The sequence below is a fragment of the Neophocaena asiaeorientalis genome, unplaced genomic scaffold (genome assembly GCF_003031525.2).
Source record: "Neophocaena asiaeorientalis asiaeorientalis breed wild unplaced genomic scaffold, Neophocaena_asiaeorientalis_V1.1 scaffold230, whole genome shotgun sequence".
NCBI lineage: Eukaryota > Metazoa > Chordata > Mammalia > Artiodactyla > Phocoenidae > Neophocaena > Neophocaena asiaeorientalis.
In genome coordinates, this window is record NW_020175186.1 from 3,990,473 (window position 1) to 4,010,581 (window position 20,109).

The following is a 20,109-nucleotide window of genomic DNA, read 5'->3' on the forward strand; positions in this document are numbered from 1 at the left end:
AAAGGCCTGTCACCCATTGTTGCTGAGGGTATCTTGGCCTTTAATGAATAAGAAAAATGCCATATTGGATATCATTCAGAAGTCAAACCAGTACTTAAAAAAAATCTTACATTATAATTGTTCCATTAGCTAAATAGAGTGGCATTAGAACGTGCCCTTCCTGTTTCTTTCTGTAAAGAGACTGGTCATTTCCTTCTAATGGTAGCTACTCAAGAAGCAAGTGGTGATGTGCGGGGTGGTGTGGATGTTGGCAGTAAGCTCTGGTGCCCACCAGCTCCAGTTGCTCTGAATGGAATCTAAACATAGACTAATCTATGGTGAGTTCAGTACTTTGCTTCAATTTCTAGTCAAAAATAGTCTGATTGGCCCATATCTTCAGTGATCAAATATACTTCTTTTATTTACCAGTTCTCGAGAGGTTGTGTGTCAAGGTCAGGCATAAATTTTTTAAAACAATAAGAAATTTAGTCTAATTGAAAACCAATTTCTGGAAATGAGCCAAAAAGGAATAATTGGTAGATTGATAAAACAGTATAGATAAGCTCAAACTCCCCATTTTCTAGACCTTACTGTGTTTCTAGACACAATATTTTACTTCTTACTGATGTTTTTTACTTTCTGAAGTAAATTTAAAAATGAGATCAAGTGGGAATAGGACTTGTACTTTAGTTATTTTGAGCTTTTTGCGATCAATTTAAATAATAATTGAAAGAATAAGTAACAGGAACATCCATATATCCACTGTATAGAAACAAGTTTTTAACATCTTGCCTTATTTATTTCACTTTTCTTTTTGCTGAACGATTTTAAAGTAAATGAGGTATCATAACTCTTTACCCAAAAATACATGCATCTCTAGAAAAATAAGAATATTCTCCTTCACAGTCTAAGTACTATCATCCTACCTAACACAACTGAAAATAATTCTCTAACATTATCTAATAACTAGATCATTTTCAAGTTTCTGATACCCGATTCAAATCCTAATACCTAGTCAATAGTCATGTCTTTTGTAGCCATTTGTTTTGAGTCTGGATCCAATTAAAGATCACATATTGCAGTTGACTCTAATGTCTTTTAAATCTCTATTTTTTTCTTTACAAGATAATTAAATATAAATACATACAGAAAAGTGCACAAATCGTAAGCAAATAGCTTGCTGATTTTTTATAAACTAAACACACCTGTGAAGCAAACAGCAGTTCAGTAAATAGAATGTTATCAGAATACCATAAGCCCTCCTACAGCTACCAACAATTTTTTAAGATATATGATTAGACACTTTTCTCTTATATTTGTTGAAATGTTTTGCAGCCTGAAGAAAAAGTACTTAATAGAGATGATCCTGGTATGAATTAAAAACAACACCTTCTCAGCAGGAAAAAAATATTTTCTTATAATGTTCTGAAGTTATTACTTATTCAACTATAATGCTATAACAGACATTCCTGCATTTGGCCATCTTTGAAATAAGTAGATTCATCTGGCACCACTTTTCCAGAACACATCAGAAAAAATTCTTTTAACTCTGCACTTTTTGAATCTATCTATGATGGTGTCACTAGAACTTTTATCTAAAGCCACAATACTCACTGTTTATTATTAGGACAGGTTTTTGTGTTTTGATTTGTTCCTTGTGAGCACCACAATATATCTTCCTACTATATTGCTTTAAAGTGATCTGTAAGAAGTTTCATTAGATTCACAATTAATACTAGCAATTATGAGGTTCTACATCCAAGAATAATTACTAAATCTGTGTAAAATATGTATGCCACCTCTTTTACTAATTTGGTCAGGTTAATAATCCAAAGCTAGCATTAAACACAGTTAGAGTAGGCTATTGTTTCTTCACCAAACAGTATTTCAGTGCTCAAAATAAAGAATTGAGAAAGTGTTTGGAACTGTGAGAGATACGTTAAGGTCTAAAAATACTAGTCTTGGGGAAAGATACTTGTTTTATATTTGGGCATACACAGGATCTTTAAGTATACTAGGTGTAATTTTTTGAGTGTCATAAGCAAAGCCAATCATATTTAAGTTAATTTTGAATGTCTTGAATATCATAAATAACTAGTTATGATGTATCCATGGTGTGCTGGGTGGCCACATGCTTTAACCCAGATGTATACCATGTGAATTTTACCGAATCTTGCACTCCAGTGTCACAGAGTTTATACTGATATGCGCTGGCTATCAAGAGAATTTGTAGTTAGGTAGTGTTATCATTGACTTTTTATAGCGCCTAGGATATTGCACTCTTAATTCTTCTTATTTTTCTCCTCCTAACTATTGATACATTGAATTTTCAACATTTTAAATAAAATATGTCAGATACCAACAAGGTCACTGATTTGGCAGTGAGTTTTAGCTGAGACCTGATCTATCACTGCCAAAACAAAACAAAGATCTTGGAAACTAGGATCTATGCTTTGGGAATTACTTTTCTATAAATATAGGATCTTGTATATTTCTAAAACTAAATCAATTTAATCAGAAGGAGAGACTGATATCCTTTTCTCTTCTTTCAACAATTATTCATGCAGCTAAGGTTGACTGGACTCTTGCAATTAATGATTCACTACCTCCTGCCTACCTCCTACTCATGTACATATCCTAAAAATGCGAAGTATCTATTATTCCCATTTAAGTTAGAAAATACTTATAATGGTCAGAATGGCTCTCTTTTTGGGATTTCAGAAATTCAGGACTCCATGGAGGAAATTTTTTACATCTATGCCAGTCTATGCAATAATTGTTGCAAACTTCTGCAGAAGCTGGACTTTTTATTTATTGCTTATTAGTCAGCCAGCATATTTTGAGGAAGTCTTTGGATTTGAAATCAGCAAGGTATGTAAAAATTATCCTTCTTTAACTAGAGCATTATTTTTTTACTTAAGTGACCATTAAGTTCCTTTGCCAAGATTTTATCTTCTAAATTTCATGAGTTATTCATTTATTTATTCAACAAATAACTTCTAATAAACAAAGACTAAGTAAGGTGTTTGAGTGCCTACTACAATCAAGTGCCTGATAGAAATGGCTCTTTGTTGCTGGGAGCACAGACAAAACAGACCTCGTCTCTGCCCTCAGAGAGCTTACATCCTGGTTGAGGTGGGTAGCAGTATAGCCTTTTCCCTGTAAATAAACATAATTCCCTTTAAGTTTCAGGTCAAAGACAATACAACAGTGAACAAAAATTCTTTTATTACAATAGAATTGTATTTATATAATTATCAATCTAACTCTTCTTCAATGCTCTCAGAAATCTGTCTGGCTAAAAGATTTGAGGATAGCAAAAATATCTGAAAACACTCTTGTATGTTATTTATCCAGTTTAATCATTTAGCAAGCATTTGTGGAACATGATATGTGAAGATTTATGTGTTAGATTCAGAAATAAAAACGTGGTTCCTTTCCTCAAGAGTTCACAGCTTGGTGGTGTAGACAAAAATAATACATTTCCAATTATAGCACAGCATTCTCAATGCTACAGACATTTATTTGTCGCTATGAAAATATAATCATTTTGAGATTTTTAGAAGGATAAAATGAACATAAAAATACTACTTTACATGAAATTTGCAAGGTCCTTTCATACTCATGAACAACTTGTTTGGTCTACCAGCTGGATAACTTTCGTCATTTCTATGGAAATGACGGAGAAACAGAGACTAGGGAAGGTATTTAAATTGCCTAAGGCCAAGCTAACAATAAGTGACAGAATCAAGTGTAAGCCCATATCCTTTGATTTATGTTTCAGTTCCCTTTACTATGCCATTCAAATTCAGGTAAACCGTAATTCATTTAAGCATTTCACAAGTATTTGTTCAATGCCATCTCTGTGCCAAGCCCTTTGCTGAACCCATTTGTCTATACTGGCCATGGACTTGCTATTTCTCTTCATGTCATTACGTAAGTCCAGCTGGGCTCGCTATTCATATTATGTCTCTACTTGAAAGACTATCTAAGGCCTGGAACTGAAGAAAACCTGAATTTAGGAGTCTCTATTCTAAGAGCTCTTTTGTAATCCCTGTTTCTAAGGAAACTGTTTCCTCCATTCTTGAGAAGAATGACTGCTTTAGACAGGGCTCCTCTCTCTGGAGCTGATCAAACATTGCAGGGTAGCCTTTGGGAGCTCTGAGAGGTGTTATATTCTCAACAAAGGCTGCTGGAGGTGTGAGTCCATTTTCACAATCTAGGACAAATATGACACTGAGAGGCTATTAATAAAGTGAGGTCTCGTCGGGGAGAGTGAAGGAGCCAATTGATGTTAATGAAACTGTGTGGTCATTCTGGCCTTGTAGCTCCAATTAATTGAAAATGCCTGAGTAAAAGCAACGATCTCTTGCAAAAACTAAATATAATCAGATATGTTGCTCTGATTCACTTACCATATTTTTAACTAAAGTTTTGGATAAATGCTACACACACAGATTGGCCTGAAGCTTTTAATTATACTGGTTAAAAAAAATTACTGACTTAACCTGAAAAATGTGAAAAAGAGGTGATTGAGGAAATAAAGCATGGGCTTTGGAGCCAGGAGCCAGGCTGACATGGTCCCAAATCCAAGCTCTGCAAGAGACTGTTGATACATAACATAATCTTGGGCCTGCTCTTGAATAATTGTCATCCTCAGTTTTCTTACCTGTAAATAATGGTATTAAGACCATCTTTCAGAAGTGCAACAAAATTTAAGTGAACTAAAATATTTACATGGAGAATGGTTCTAACCAACCTTAGTTAAATTGAGTGTCCTGTAGACAAAACCACAAGTGCAATGGCTTTTTCATACACACACACACACAGAGTCTCAGCCTATACTCATATATAAAACTTCTCAACCCCTTGAGAATGGCATAACCCTCCTCTAAGTCACAGTTTCTTCGTCAATGCACTGAGAATAATAATATTAAAAATTTTCCATCTGGAGTGAAAGAGATAATTAAAGTGCTTGGATATTTAAGGTATTTTAGAGTCTTTTACTACCTTAATTACTAACCATACCAAGTCAATGGTCGTGACACCACAGTATACAGCATAATAAAATAGAATATTTTCTCAAACCTTCAGTAATCTAGTTCGGAAGGGCATGTTTATACAAATAATAAACATTTATCTAATACTTAACATTTTCCAGGAATTGCGCTTCAAAGTATACTTAGTAAAAATCTTCCTTGTATCTTTATACATACAAAATGTACTAAGTCCATATATGTGATAATATACAATTAACATGTATTTTGTTCATAATTTCTGCCCCCGTGATGTCCAGAGGACAATGTCTTACATATAATTATTGATCAGAACGTGTGTTTAATTGATGCTGGCAGGTTAGGCTTTAGATTGGGCCATTTACTATGAAATTAGTACAGAAACGATATACCGCTCTATGACAATGTGACCAAGTATTGGTATTTGACAAGGAAATGCCTAAAACTGAGAATTGATTTGCATTTTTCTGGGCTCTTAATCTTTAGAAACTAAATATAAAACTCATAAGAGATATATATTTAAAATGGAATTAGGGTTTTAGCCTTATTATAAATTAAAATGAATTTTAAAATAGTCTCTTCAAGGTTTGTCTAATGTATCTCTCTTCTCTCTGACTCTGTCTCTGTCTCTCTTTCTCTCCCGCTCTCATGCTAATGATGAGATTTTGCAAACATATTTAAGACTATAAAAAGGATACATAAATGTGAATCACTCTGTGATAAAATTCAGGATAGCTTACTCATAAACTCAAAATTTACTGACTCGGAAAAAAAGTATTAGCTTCTAGAAGATAAAAATGGATCAAAATAACTTTGCTTAGCTTTTCTCACTTATTCTGTGGAAGTTATTGCTTATTCTGGGACTAAGTAAGTAAGTGGTCATTTAGAGGCAGTATTTTTTTTCTTCCTTGTCCATAAAGAGCTTATGAGACTATTAAATTGCCCATATTACTTATGGACACGTATATTTCTCCCCTTTCTGTTTTTCATCAGGTTGGCATGCTATCTGCTGTGCCACACTTAGTAATGACAATTATTGTGCCTATTGGAGGGCAGATTGCAGATTTTCTAAGAAGCAAGCAAATTCTTTCAACTACTACAGTAAGAAAGATCATGAATTGTGGTGGTAAGTACATAAATGATGTTAAGAATGTGTGTTTATTTCATGAAGTTCCAACTGACGTGAGTGAGTCAACCTTTTCCATGCGTATCAAATATGCTGTTAAATTTGCACCCTCACTGTTCATTCATAATCATTCTCCCAGCTTCAAATTTTCATAACTCCTAGTTTTAAATAATTGCATGACTAACTTTACCTTTCCCACCATTGAAACTTAAGGTTGTTTTTGATGTTTTTATTAAAACACAAAGAAGAAGGGACTTCCCTGGTGGTCCAGTGGTAAAGAATCCGCCTTACAATGCAGGGGACATGGGTTCGATCCCTGTTCGGGGAACTAAGATCCCACATGCCACAGGGCAACTAAGCCTGCGTGCCACAACTACTGAACTCGTGCACCTCAACTAGAACCCCCGTGCCGCAAACTACAGGGCCCATGCGCTCTGGAGGCCACACGCCACAGCTAGAGAGAGAAAACGCGCCGCCACAACTAGAGAGAAGCCTGCGCGCTGCAACGAAAGATCCCACATGCCTCAACACAGATCCCGCGTGCCGCAACTAGGACCCAACACAGCCAAAAAAAATAAAAAAAGTAAAAAAGAAAAAAAAAAAAAAAAACACAAAGAAGGCTTCAGTAACCTCTGTGCATAAATTATTACTGTTATTATTATTTTTTAAGATAGGCTCCCTGAAGTGGTTTTCTAGGTCAAGTATTGATGTGTGATCATTTTTAACAGTTTTGACTCATCAGAAGAATTTACATAAATTTCTGAAATATTTTCATGTGTCTGTTTCTGAAGGTTTTGGCATGGAAGCAACGCTGCTTCTGGTTGTTGGTTATTCTCATACTAGAGGGGTAGCAATCTCGTTCTTGGTACTTGCAGTGGGATTCAGTGGATTTGCTATCTCTGGTAAGATACTTTTTAAAAAAATATGCCCTTGTAACACTTTGACTTTTGTTAGTGATAAAAAGTCTATACATTCTACTTTCCCCTTTAACATTTTGAATGTTGAGAAGGTTTACTCAACATATTTCCACTAGAAAATAAAAATAATAAAACATTTAGAAATTATTATTTGGATATGTTACGACTCACTACTCACTTTTCCCCTGCTTACCCTTACTCTTTTTTTTAAGTGAATATCTCCTCCTCTCTGTGGAGTGACTATCACATATTAAGTATTGGATAACAAATCATACCTCCTTTCATTCTCATTATACCCCTGAGCTAAATTATCAAAAAGTAGTTATTAAGCACATGCTATGAGCCTGGTATCTTTTAAGGAGGGTGGTGAATGTGGTAGAGGATACTCTATAGTCACCCACTTCTTAGAAGTTTGGGATTCTCTGAGCCACATCTTCTGTGTGTATTTCAGGTTTCAACGTTAACCACTTGGATATTGCTCCAAGATATGCCAGTATCTTAATGGGCATTTCAAATGGTGTTGGCACATTGTCAGGAATGGTTTGCCCTATTATTGTTGGTGCAATGACAAAGAATAAGGTAAGATAGAGCAAAAGAGATGTTCACTTGTAGAATATCTCTCTCATGGTTGGGGAAAAGCATTAAAATATTCTCTTTGGCATTCTCTTTGTGACCCAGTCGCCACACCTCTGAGTAGGGGAGATAACTGAGGTTCAGAAGAGAATTTATCTCTAAGAGCTCTGAGGGAATCCTCTTCCTCAACCAATAAGTGTATGCTTTTCAACACCTTTTAATATTTGTGATATCCCTGGTGAGGCAAAACAACCACCACCTAGCTCATTATTATAAACAAGTGGAAGTCTTCTGAGCTTTATTTGTAAACATCAATTCAGACTTCTCTGCAGTAATTGATGGAAGAATATTGTTATCAGCTATTTGTCTTTATAGGTAGAGCTTCTAAATTATGGTTTACCAAAAGGAAATAAAAGAAGTGGGAGAAAAAATATGTAACTCAATGGAAATTAAAAGATAGGTTATGAATCTTCTAAAAATTAGCAGACCTTAGATATATTTGGAGTTCTATTTCAGAACTTTAGATTAAAAATTTTTTTAATTTTTTGAATGAAAGTCATAGTATTATAGAGCATTTCTATCACATTATTTGCTTTGTGTGATCAGAACAGGTGTTTCCCCTGAAGATAACATTTTATGAAAAGCTTGATGGTGGAACATTCAGAGATGTTAGGCTTTTCAAACATGGGGAGTTTGTTCTCACAGTGCCACTTTTTGTCACTGCAGTCACGTGAAGAGTGGCAGTATGTCTTCCTGATCGCTGCCCTAGTCCACTATGGTGGAGTTATATTTTATGCAATATTCGCCTCAGGAGAGAAGCAACCCTGGGCAGACCCTGAGGAAACAAGTGAAGAAAAATGTGGATTTATCCATGAAGATGAGCTTGATGAAGAAACAGGGGACATTACTCAAAATTATATAAATTATGGTACCACCAAGTCTTACGGTGCCACAACACAAGCCAACGGAGGTTGGCCTAATGATTGGGAAAAGAAAGAGGAATTTGTACAAGAAGACGTACAAGACTCATACACTTACAAGGACCGAGGTGATTATTCATAACAAAGCTAATTGCTGGATTTATTTTTAGTGTTTGTGATTAAATTAACTGTGATTGCACAAAAATTTTTTAAAAAATGTGGTGTAAACATGTAAACATATCAGCCAGGCAAGTCTTGCTGTAAAAATGAAATCAAAACAAACTCATGAAGTTACCACCAAGTGCAATCTATAGAAGTTGTGAAATTCCATCATTTCCATTCAAGTCATCCATTCTTGCATTTGTGATTTAAAGGTTGACTGGTCAAAACTGTAGAAGCAAGTAGTTAATCATTGGATTCATATGAGCGAAAACTCATCACCATTTAATAAAGCACAACTAAAACAGTTGGCACAACCCATCCTACAGAGGTTAGGAAGCCAAAGCTATTTGATCATGCAAAATGCACTTACGTATTTCTTACACTGTAGGGCAAGATATCGTGCAGAAATCCTGCTAAAAAAAAGTGAAGTTGTCATGTTGGCTGCATTAGATGTTGGCGACATTTACTGACTTAAATCATGGAGTTGAGCTATCTGTCATGCAGAGAAGAATGTTGTGGGCTAGCAACTAGCAAGGTGTACTAAATAATTATTATTACATAATGTAGAATATTTTGTTGATTCTCAGGAGGAATATCTTGCAGTGTTTTATATGAAATGCTTTGGCACAAACATTTATATCTGTGAAAAGGAACTTGTAAAGTGAGGGGTATGCTTCATGTTCTTCCCTTCATTTACCTAACAGTATAAAACACTTCACACTTCAATAAAATCTGACTTTTCATGTAGCATATCACTTAACTTTTTTGCAAAAAATATTAAAAATAAACTCCAATGTATTTTTTATTACAACTTTGTACTGGTTGTAACTGGCATTAGAAAAAAAAAGATGCATACACCATAAAGAATCTAATAAGAAATTTAATATGGAGATATAGCCCTTAAAATGCAATATTAACAACAAAAGAAATAGAAATGATATAGATATCCTTCTTCCTTAGTAATTAAATATAGATAAAACTTGTGCCACAGAGCTATATATAATATGAAAAGATAAACTTAATAGAGATATTGTAAGTAGACAATTTTATTACTTAAATTCCCATTAAAATATTTGTCTTAAATATATAGGACAATAAATTATATTAAAATTATATCTATCTATATATCTGTATATCTTATACATATCCATACACAGATACATAATAAACAATCTTCAGAAAAAACCAAAAATAGCATACACCTAATGTTGGGTTAGGGGACTGCAATTTCTACTTTCATAGAGTCATAGAATTTTAGATGGGGCAGAGGCATTTTGCTTGTCATTTCTTAATATAACTCAACAGGAATTGCAACATTTGTGTACCGAGCAATAAGTGCAATGAATAAAATTTCCTGTCTGTATATTATCTTCATTTTGCTTGTGGTAGCTGTTCGGGTGGTTGGAATGATTTTTTTCCTTTAAAAAGTTAACATCAGACCTCTTTATAATGTTCTAAAATGACAGTGATGCATTTCCCAATTCAACTTAAAATACTATTGGTGTGTTTAATTGTCTATTCTGAATATTTGATCTGTTCATTGTATTGTGCTAGTGACTGGAGGCCCTGCTAATGCAAATATAAAACATAAAGTTTGTTTTAAAAATGCAAACGATTCTTGACCTTAAGATAATAAAAATATCTTTTGCTTTGCGTCTCAAAGTGATGTAATGTGATCATCGCTTCTGTTGTGTTGAATGAAAAGATGTGGACTATCATTTTGCTGCAGCAAAAAAAAAAAAGTGTTAATAAAATGTTCTATTTATCCTTTTGCAAAAAAACAGTACATTAATTTGGGTTTATTTTATGTTGTTGTAGCTTGGCTTTGTATAGTTTAGCTTGTGTACGTCCCAACAAAATCAAATGCAGGCTCAAGAACATCAGCCTTTTCAGCCACTTGAGGTTTAATGGAAGAACATGGCATTCTTTAGATTGTGTGGGATGTGGTTCCACAAAGAGAGTTTTACATCAAGAAATAGGAGGTCCCTGAGTCAAACTCTTATCTTTCAATGCCTGTCTTCTCACAACTTGTGCTAAGCTTTAAAAAAATTAGGAAAAAACTCAACACTTGTCAGATCAATGATACTACCCAATTTTATTTTTAATTTTATTTATTTATTTATGGCTGTGTTGGGTCTTCATTCCTGTGCGAGGGCTTTCTCTAGTTGCGGCAAGCGGAGACCACTCTTCATCGCGGTGTGCGGGCCTCTCACCATCGCGGCCTCTCCTGTTGTGGAGCACAGGCTCGAGACGCGCAGGCTCAGTAATTGTGGCTCACGGGCCTAGATGCTCCGCGGCATGTGGGATCTTCCCAGACTCAGGGCTCGAACCCATATCCCCTGCATTGGCAGGTAGATTCTCAACCACTGCGCCACCAGGGAAGCCCCAATACTGCCTAATTTTGACTTTACATATACCTTGTGCGGGAACTGCCCTAACCATTTTGTGTGGAGTATCTTATGGAACACCACAAGGACCCTCCAAAGTAGGTACTCTTTTTGTTCCCAGATTACAAATGAAGGAATTGAAGCTCACAAAGTTTCAATAACTTTCCCAAGGTAAAATTGAGTCATGATATTTTAGTATAACGTGTCAGCCAAACCAGCAAATAGTGAGCAAGGTTTCTCAGGGAAGCCAATGGAATGTCTATGTCACTGGAAAGGTGATCATTTGCCCTGATTTCCAATTTTACAGATGTGTAGAAAGGGAAGACCATCATTATATAACATTGGTAACTGAGATTCATAGAACTTATTACTTAACGGGACTCACAGGATGATTTAGTTGACACTCCTTATTTAACAAATGAGAACACTGAAGGTCAATAAGGGAAACTGACTTGATCAAGAGGACACAGAGGATATTATGGATTTGGAAAGAAGTTGTTATGATTAGCTGTGCTTTTGCTTTTACTTTGATTTTTTTAAACTGGTTTTTACTTAAGGAATTAAATAAGCACATTTATTGGTTTAACCACTACCCCATATCCACCACTCACATAACCTCAGAGTGGGAGGTGAGGGAATATATTTTCTCTTCCCGTAATCCTCTGCATAAAGAAACAACAGCCAGAGGCCTAGCCTAATTTTTAAGGAGGCCCACAAGCCATCTCTGCATAACTTGAGGGCAGGAATGAAAATGTCTTAATCTAACACTCTGGAATTTTTCCAGTTCCATAATACAAAAGTTTACAGTTCCTATAAGAAAACTGTTCTAATGCTGTCTCTAAATTTTACCACTGGCCACACTCATTTACTCTGATCTCAATCATGCAAAGTCACTTTCCCTTTCATTTTCCCCCTCATCCCAATGCCCACCCCCATCTATACTGTTGTATGCATCTAGTATTTTGCAATTTACAAAATGCTTTCCCATGCATTCCCTCATTCCATCCACACATCTGCCTTGTAAAATCGAAAGGCCCCATATCAATATTAGTATTTCTATGCTCCAAGTAAAGGAACGGTCTAAGCAGTATAGTTAACTTCCTAAAGATTCCACAGACAGGATTAGAACAAGAATACAGGCTATCTGGCTACAGCAAGAGAGTGATTTATTTTTTACTTTTAAATCACTTTATTAATCTTCTGATTATAAATGTAGGATGGGGGAGGGGATCTTCATTAAGGAAAGAACAGTATTAAGAACAGTGAAAATAAGGGTAATCAAAAATCTTACTATCCAGAGATAAGCACTGTTTAAAATTTTTAGGTTATTTTCTATGAAAAATACACAGAAAACTCTCATATACTTTGTGATTTACAAATTTGGAGTCATACTTGATCTACTGTTGCCAACTACTTTTTTCGTTTAACAGTGTGGCATGCATATTTTCCTATTTGATTATTGGAGTTCTATAGTCTAATATATTACATAGCATAGGCTATATTTAATCTATTTATGCAATACCTTAGTTATGAACATTTCATTTTTGCACCCTTTTCCCTTTATCCTTCTGCTTGCATGGTGTTTTGGGGAAACCTGACGTCACATATACATATACCTTTAACTTCTATAACCATGATGGATATTTAAGTTACTATTTGTAGTTTATTGTTCCTGTGTTTGTCTACAGAGAGTACTACTGGCAATTGGCTTTTCGGGGATTCATTTACTAGTTATTCACTCAATAAATGTCTACTAAGCAGCTACACTGTGCAATCAGGGGGGATACAGGGGGGAGAAAACTGCCCCTGTTCTCTTGAACCCTAAAGTCCAGTCCCCTTCTTGAGATGTTGGCGACACCCCCAGCTGCCCAGTCAGGCCACACAGACATGACGGAGAGACGAAGCTCCTGCCTAGACACCAGAAACTTGCTAACTTTCCTGAGAAAGGATTTTTCTTAATCCCCTAAAGACCTAAAGTGGGCTGCATTCAATGTGCTCCCTACATCAATTTTTTAAAAGTTTCAGGTGAGGAAACTTTTCTCAGCCTCAGAGATGCCTGTGCTGCAAGGAGCCTAGGCTGTGGGGTTGGGCTGGGGTGGAAATCAGTATCAACCATCTCCAGTGCCTGACTCTCTGCAGGAGGGGAGAGGGATGGATTGAACTTCTAAGTGCATTTTTTTCTTTTCTAAATTTCTTTCTGTTTGTGCTCCTCCCCTGGGTTTTTAAGGACCTATATATTTTCTCTTTTCATTATTTTCCCCTTTATCTACATGCTGCCTCCCTAAGTTTTAACCTCAAATAGGGGCTATTGACATTTAATTCTACTCTAGTGATGTAATTAGCAGGTTTTTCTTTTCTCTCCATCTTCATCTCATGCAAGACCTCAAACCTCAATTTTCATTCACCAGCTGTCAAAAGTACTTTATTAATGCGAAGGTTATCGGTCTATGCTATACAGTCCCTTCAAATGCTCAAGCTTCTCCAAGCTTTCCCCTGAATGCAGCAGGCACCTGAAAGCTGCATAATATGGTCTCTTACCCTGTCTCTTGTCCAAATTCAGTAGCTTTCATGAAATGAAACCCTTGGCTTTCACGAAGAGCAAACAAAATGAAGAAACCCCTCCAGTTTTGTGAAATCACATTTGAGAACACGTTTTATTATTTTACCTAATACGCGTTAGATAAAGATCTAAGAGTTTGAGGAATGCTTTTCCTGATTCATTAGAGCACTGTCAACGATTAGATAGGAAAGGACTTGGGATCCACCATGGCTCCTTTGTCTGCTTCTCAAGGAGCTTAGAGACACTCTTTTTGGCTCAATTGCTGCTTTTATCTCCCTTTCTCATTTTCATTTAGTTTTCATCTTTTACAGTTTGTTGGTTTGTTTAGGTGTTATTTACCTTTGATTTTATTTTGAAGGAGGATGTGAATGAAGGATCAAGTATAAAAATTATGATAATAGGAATTATTTATAGCTTATGAAATGCCAGATAGTATTCTCAGGATTTTATTTGTATTAATTCACATAATGTTCACAATAGCACTTGATGGTAGATACTACTATCAACCACATTTATAAATGAGGGAACTTTGGCACAGAGGAGTTAAGTAACTTATCTGGGGTCATACAACTAATGGAGTAAAGTTAGAAAGTGAACACAAGCCATCTGGCTCCAGACCCTGTACTCTTCATCACTACCGTACACTGCCTCTAAATAGGTGTGTGACTTTGGGAAGTTACTTAAGTCTACTGATGCTTAATTTTTTAATTTGTAAAATGACAATCTAACACCTCATTAGTAGCTGGTTTTGCAACTAAATCAAATAACAGAGAGCTTGTTAGCACAGCAAGCTGCACTTAGTGTTTAACAAATGTCCTTTCCCTTTCCCTTTCCTCATTATGCTAAGTAAACACTAGACATTAACTCTTCCAGTATAACTTTGTCGGATTCATCAAAATGGACCATTTTGGAAACTCTCTTTAGAGAAATTTTTATTTTCACCATAACTAAATTACTCATATTTGTTCTCTAAATTACTTTTTTGAATTTGTATGTTATCAGTTATTTGACACAAGTGCAGAACATTAAACACTGTTGGATGCGACTTATGTAAAATATAATATATACTTATACAATTTAAGAAAGTATATACTGCATAATGAAAGGATAAAAACATAGGTTGGAAGGATACACACAAAAGTATTCATAGCAAAGGACAGACTCTTCAATAAGTGGTGCTGGGAAAACTGGACAGCTACATGTAAAAGTATGAGATTAGATCACTCCCTAACACCATACACAAAAATAAGCTCAAAATGGATTAAAGACCTACATGTAAGGCCAGAAACTCTCAAACTCTTAACATAGCAATTGCATCTGGAAAGGAAGGAAGGGAATGGACCTGGGAAAAGCATAAAATAAACTTCAAAATTGCCATATTTTAATTTCAAAGAAGATCTGAAGCAAATATGAGAAAATATCAATATTCATTTATTTTCAGAATTCACATGTGGCTTTTAATTATATTTTCATGGTACTTTTCTATATTTTAAAGTGTAAAAACAAGCAAACCAGATAAGATATATTTCCCAGAGAACACAAGTCTTATCTCTCTCCAGTTTTTTTTTTTTTAAATCTCTGGGCTGCCAATGGAGATATTGTCATGATCTTCAAGAGCATTTGACAGTTTTCTGAAGCCACAGAACTTAGTACGACAGTTTTGGGAGAATGTTTTTATTTTATAAAGTCAAGGTAAAGGTAGAATTATATGTGTTCATGAACAGATTTATGAATCCAAATGAAGATCTTCTGTACAAAGCCAACAAAAGGGTGCATGAGAATAAATGTCACAGATGAAAGCCATTGTTCTTGACAGATCTCATCATAGTCTATTGGACTGCTTCTCAAAGATTAAAACAAAGGAGTGCTGGCGGGTGGAGGGGCATGTCTATCACTATGAATTCAGGGTGGAAATTAGTATATTGCCATTAGTCTAAAGGCACATTAACTTTCAATTCCAGTTGCAACGGGATCACAGATAAAACAAAATTATTGGGGTTCATGCCCTAGACCTGCCACTGCCCCTTTATATAATCCAAGACAAGTCATGTTGGCTCCCTGGGCTTGGGCTTTCCCATCTGGAGAATAAAGGGATTGGTTATCCTCAGTGGTTTTTGAACATCCTCCCAGCTCTGAAGCTCTGAAATTTTCTGACTTTATTCTTGCTGACAAATAGCTGAGTTCCTCAAGTTAACTTGATGAAATATAACTGTTCTCAGAATTCTGCTGAATAGAAGACTACATTTTCTGCTTACATTCTTATTGACTTTTAAAAAAAATTAGCCACCCATCTCAATAGCTAACAGGATGGACACTATTGAAGGCTCCCTTCATCAAGTGGGCTTCTTACTGAGACGCTCCTTTCATTCTGACTTGAGATTTGGGAATTTCATGAAACCATTTATTAACTAAACACCCTGCAGTGAGTTGAAATACTTGTATGACAGACATGAGTCAAAGTTTCCATAACAGGTCACACTCAGCTTTTACTGGTGTAATGGAATGTGTTATGGAGTCCTGGCACTGGAAGGGATGGAAATACATGCTCAAACCCCCTCTTTCTATAGATGGGGAAGCTGTAGGTAGAAAAATGAAAAGACAGGCTTAAGTCTATACAACTAGTTAGTGACAGAGGGGTAACTTGGACTTATATCTTGGGATTCAAAACAGTGCTCTTGAGATAAAAACCACTCTTTCATTAAGTTAGCTTTTCAAACAATAAATATTTATTGATAATGTATTATATGGCTGGTCCTAGGATTACAGTGGGGAAAATGACTAAATGGTCCTGCCTTCATAGAACCCTTAATACAGTGGGGTGACAGATGGTAAAAATAACGGACAAAAAAATCTATTACAATTGTGATAGATGCTATAAAATAGAAGTATAGGTGTTCTGAGGATTTCAAATGGGGACTTGATCTAGTCCATGTGTTGAGGAAAATTTCTTCCGAGATGTGACATACAATGTGAGACCTCCGAGGTGAGAAGGAGTTAGCCTGACAGCACTATGTGCAAAGACCCCGATGTGGGAAGACCTTGGCAAGTATTTTAGTATTTAGCGTTAGCATTTCCCAAATGTTAATGAGTATATATGGGATTTAACTAATACATAGAAATGCTAATCAGCTAATGCTTAAATCTAGCATGCTAAAACATTTTTTTCAAGAGCTACAATGTTTGCCTATTCATGACCTCATTCAACATCTATGAAGCTATGTGCAAGCATATATTGCACTATGAGGATACAAGAAGGAATTAAACATGGTCTCTGCTCTGAGAAATGCTTCATTTAGAGGAGAAGAATGATACACATAGAAATAGGTATAGAATGTCTTCAGAGCAAACGAAAGATAACTTCATGTATATAGAATCTGTCATCTGGGCAGCGAATCCTGCATATCAACAGATTTCACAATTATTCCTTACATAAGTATACCACTTAAAGTTTTCAGGATACTCTTAAATATGATTTATCACAATTTGCACTTAGACATTTCTTTGTTTATAACTTTATCATATATTTCTCCCACTAAACCATAAACGCTATGAAGTATATCTTTTGTTCTCTATACTGTATCCAAGGTCTAACATAGATTAAGAACTCAACTAATACTTAATGAATGGAAAAATGCATGGTCATATTTGATATGCACAGAAAATTATACAGATAGGCAGAAGGATATTATCCTCATTAAATTAATTCTTCTTTCCAGAAAGGAAGACAGAGAAAGAAAGAAGACATAGAGCTAGAATTTGAAAGTGGAATAGATATTTGTCTACCTTATAAATGGAGAACAGGCATAGAGGCAGAGGCCCCATCATTGGCAGATCATGCAGGTGCATCTACCATAATGTGTCTGGAGGAGTGAGTGTGGTTGGACTATCAAGTGTGCTTAGGAACAGGTATGAGGCTAGATAGGACGGTTAAGCTAGCTGTGCAGTGCCATAGATGCCAGGCTAAGGTGTTCAGATGTTTTCTTATAGTTGAAGGAATTTTAAGTGGGGACTGAGTGATAAGCTCTGTCTGGTAGAATGTTGCACAGGAGTGGGAAGAGACTGGAAGCAGGTTCTGGACAAGAGTGTCAAGGAAGACGTGGTGGGGTTGTGTGTGGGGGTGGCACGCCCTGGGGACCATGGTGTATTTACAGACGTCAAGACAAAAGCTTGGCATATTTATTTCCATATCTACCCACTCACAACTCAAACCCCAGAGCAAGATGTGGATAATGCAAATATATTAACGAATACACAATTCATGCTTTCCGCACCTTGAATAATGATTCCAAGGCAGCGTGATCCGCTTGTCCCTGGCTTCTACAGCTCTAGACAGATAGAACCATGCACAATATTTATGAGACAATACTTTCTTCTTTTTCAAAATTCAGTATGAAACTCAAGGTTTATACACAAGAAGAAGAAAATGTATCTCAATTTTGACTTTGTTTTCTCTCTCATGTCAAGGGGCATATTTATTCCAGAAGTATCCCCAGGTTAATCTCTTTCCTCAAGGAAATTGATGCATTCAACCAAGGGAACAATAGCCTTAATGGTAGATTCACATTAAACTTTGGCCATATCCCCATCGTTTTTTGTGCTTTATTTCCCCCTTGTATTTCTTCCTTTTTCCTTGACAGAGCATAATTATTCGTGATGTGTCTAGAAACCCATATGAAAACGTAATGTATCACGAGGGCTTTCAAGGTCAAAATCACACTTTTTCATCAGTAATGATGGACATTATGGTTGCCTGTATTGGGATTTATTTTTAAAAAAACATAGAAAGGCCTGGGTGATCCAAAATATCCCCCTTACTAGGTGTTGCCAAGTGCAATGATCTGAGCATTGGACTTGCCTCCACTTAACATCTCTAATCATATATAAGCAAACCATTTCATTTCTCTGAGCTCAGTATCCTCATTTGCAAATGGGAATAACAATGCATATTTCACCCAACTATGGTAAAAATTGAGTGAGATGATTTGATTTGCATGTTTTGTAAATCTTTATAAGGTGTCGAACAAATACAGTGTTTTCAAGTTCTTCCATTTAGTTGAAGGTAATACTCTCCCAGAGGCTCCCAGTAAAAGTGAAATATAAACTGGATGCCAATATATTAGGCCACTAATAACTATGAATAGTTTATGGTCTATTATATGTTTTCAAAGTTCCTCTAGACATGCTCTCTTATTTGATCCTCACTCCAATGCTCTGAGGCAGAATGGAGAAGGATCATTATTCTCCGTTTTTTTTTCCAAATTAAAAAAAAAATCAAGACTCAGAGAGAATATTTGATTTGTCCAATGTGGGGTTAAAACCCAAGACTAGTGCTAATTCAGATACACCACAGTACTCATTCTTAGATCAGAGACCCAAGTGAAATAACTCCCAAGAGGGGTGGTAGTTGGGAAAGGCTGCTCTCTAGGAAGGGTAGGTTTGGTAGGGAGACCTCAGGCAGGGGTAGGCAGGAGAAGCCATGTGACTACATGGGAGCCCTGTGTGGGGTGAGGAGAAAGGGAGCACTGAGAAGGAAGGGAATCGGTCTGGTACATCATGCTTTCCTCTGCTCACTGACAGCAAGTTACTTTTATTTCCATGTAGCCCTTATTTATCATTGTCTCATTATTTGTGCCTAAATTAGTGTTCCCCAGAGAACTCACTGAAAGTAGGAATCAGGTCTTATTTTCTTTTCATATGTTCCATGTTACCAAAAACTATGCCTCCCACCTAATAAATACAGAATTGAGAGGAGGGAAGGTCAGAATACCTCTGTACAAGTTTCTTCAGGCTGTTGTAATGAAGTACCACAAACTGGATGGCTCAGAACAACAGAAGTTTATTGTCTCAGTGTTCTGGAGGTCAGAAGTCTGAAATCAAGGTGTTTCTGAAGTCAACAGGCCCATGTTCTTCCTGAAGGCACTATGGAATGATGGCTGTTCCAGGCCTCTCTCCTAGTTTTGGGTATTTCCTTGGCTTATTGGCAGCATAACTCCAATCTTCACATGGCATTCTTCTCCCTGTGTGCATGTCTGTCTCTTCATGTCGAATTCGTTTTCTAAAGGTACTGGTCACATTGGATTGGGGACCCACCCTAGCCCAGTATGACCTCATCTTAACTCAACTAGTTACCTCAGCAATGGCTCTATTTCCAAATAAGGTCACATTCTGAGGTACTGGAGGTCAGGAATTCTACATATGAATTCAACCTATCACAACCTCCCTCTGGTCTTAAGAGAGCCTACCAGGCTCTCCATTTTTCAGAGCTTGTTCAGTTAGTGATAACGAAGCAGCTATTTTTTATACTCTTTCTCCATTACTCCTCTTTACTATGGGTAATAAGACTCTTGCAAAATGTTGCTACACTTGGCTTATTGTGGGCATTGGTTTCCCAGCATTTTCTCTAAGACATGCAGGAATGTGACCATCTCATCTTACCGCTAACATGTCCAGAAATGGGAGAGTGAACACGC

General features: G+C 36.2%; 1 protein-coding gene across 1 annotated transcript in view; it reads left to right on the forward strand.

Annotated features, from left to right (window-relative positions):
• SLC17A6 (solute carrier family 17 member 6) overlaps positions 1-10,304 on the forward strand; it is a 37,911-nt gene extending 27,607 nt beyond the window's left edge. Inside the window, exons 8-12 of the mRNA XM_024764706.1 lie at positions 2,701-2,850; positions 5,988-6,120; positions 6,912-7,022; positions 7,489-7,616; positions 8,337-10,304. Of these exons, the coding sequence (XP_024620474.1) occupies positions 2,701-2,850; positions 5,988-6,120; positions 6,912-7,022; positions 7,489-7,616; positions 8,337-8,672 (858 nt within the window). The 3' untranslated portion in view covers positions 8,673-10,304. The remainder of the gene's footprint in view (positions 1-2,700; positions 2,851-5,987; positions 6,121-6,911; positions 7,023-7,488; positions 7,617-8,336) is intronic.
• The last annotated feature ends 9,805 nt before the right edge of the window (positions 10,305-20,109 follow it).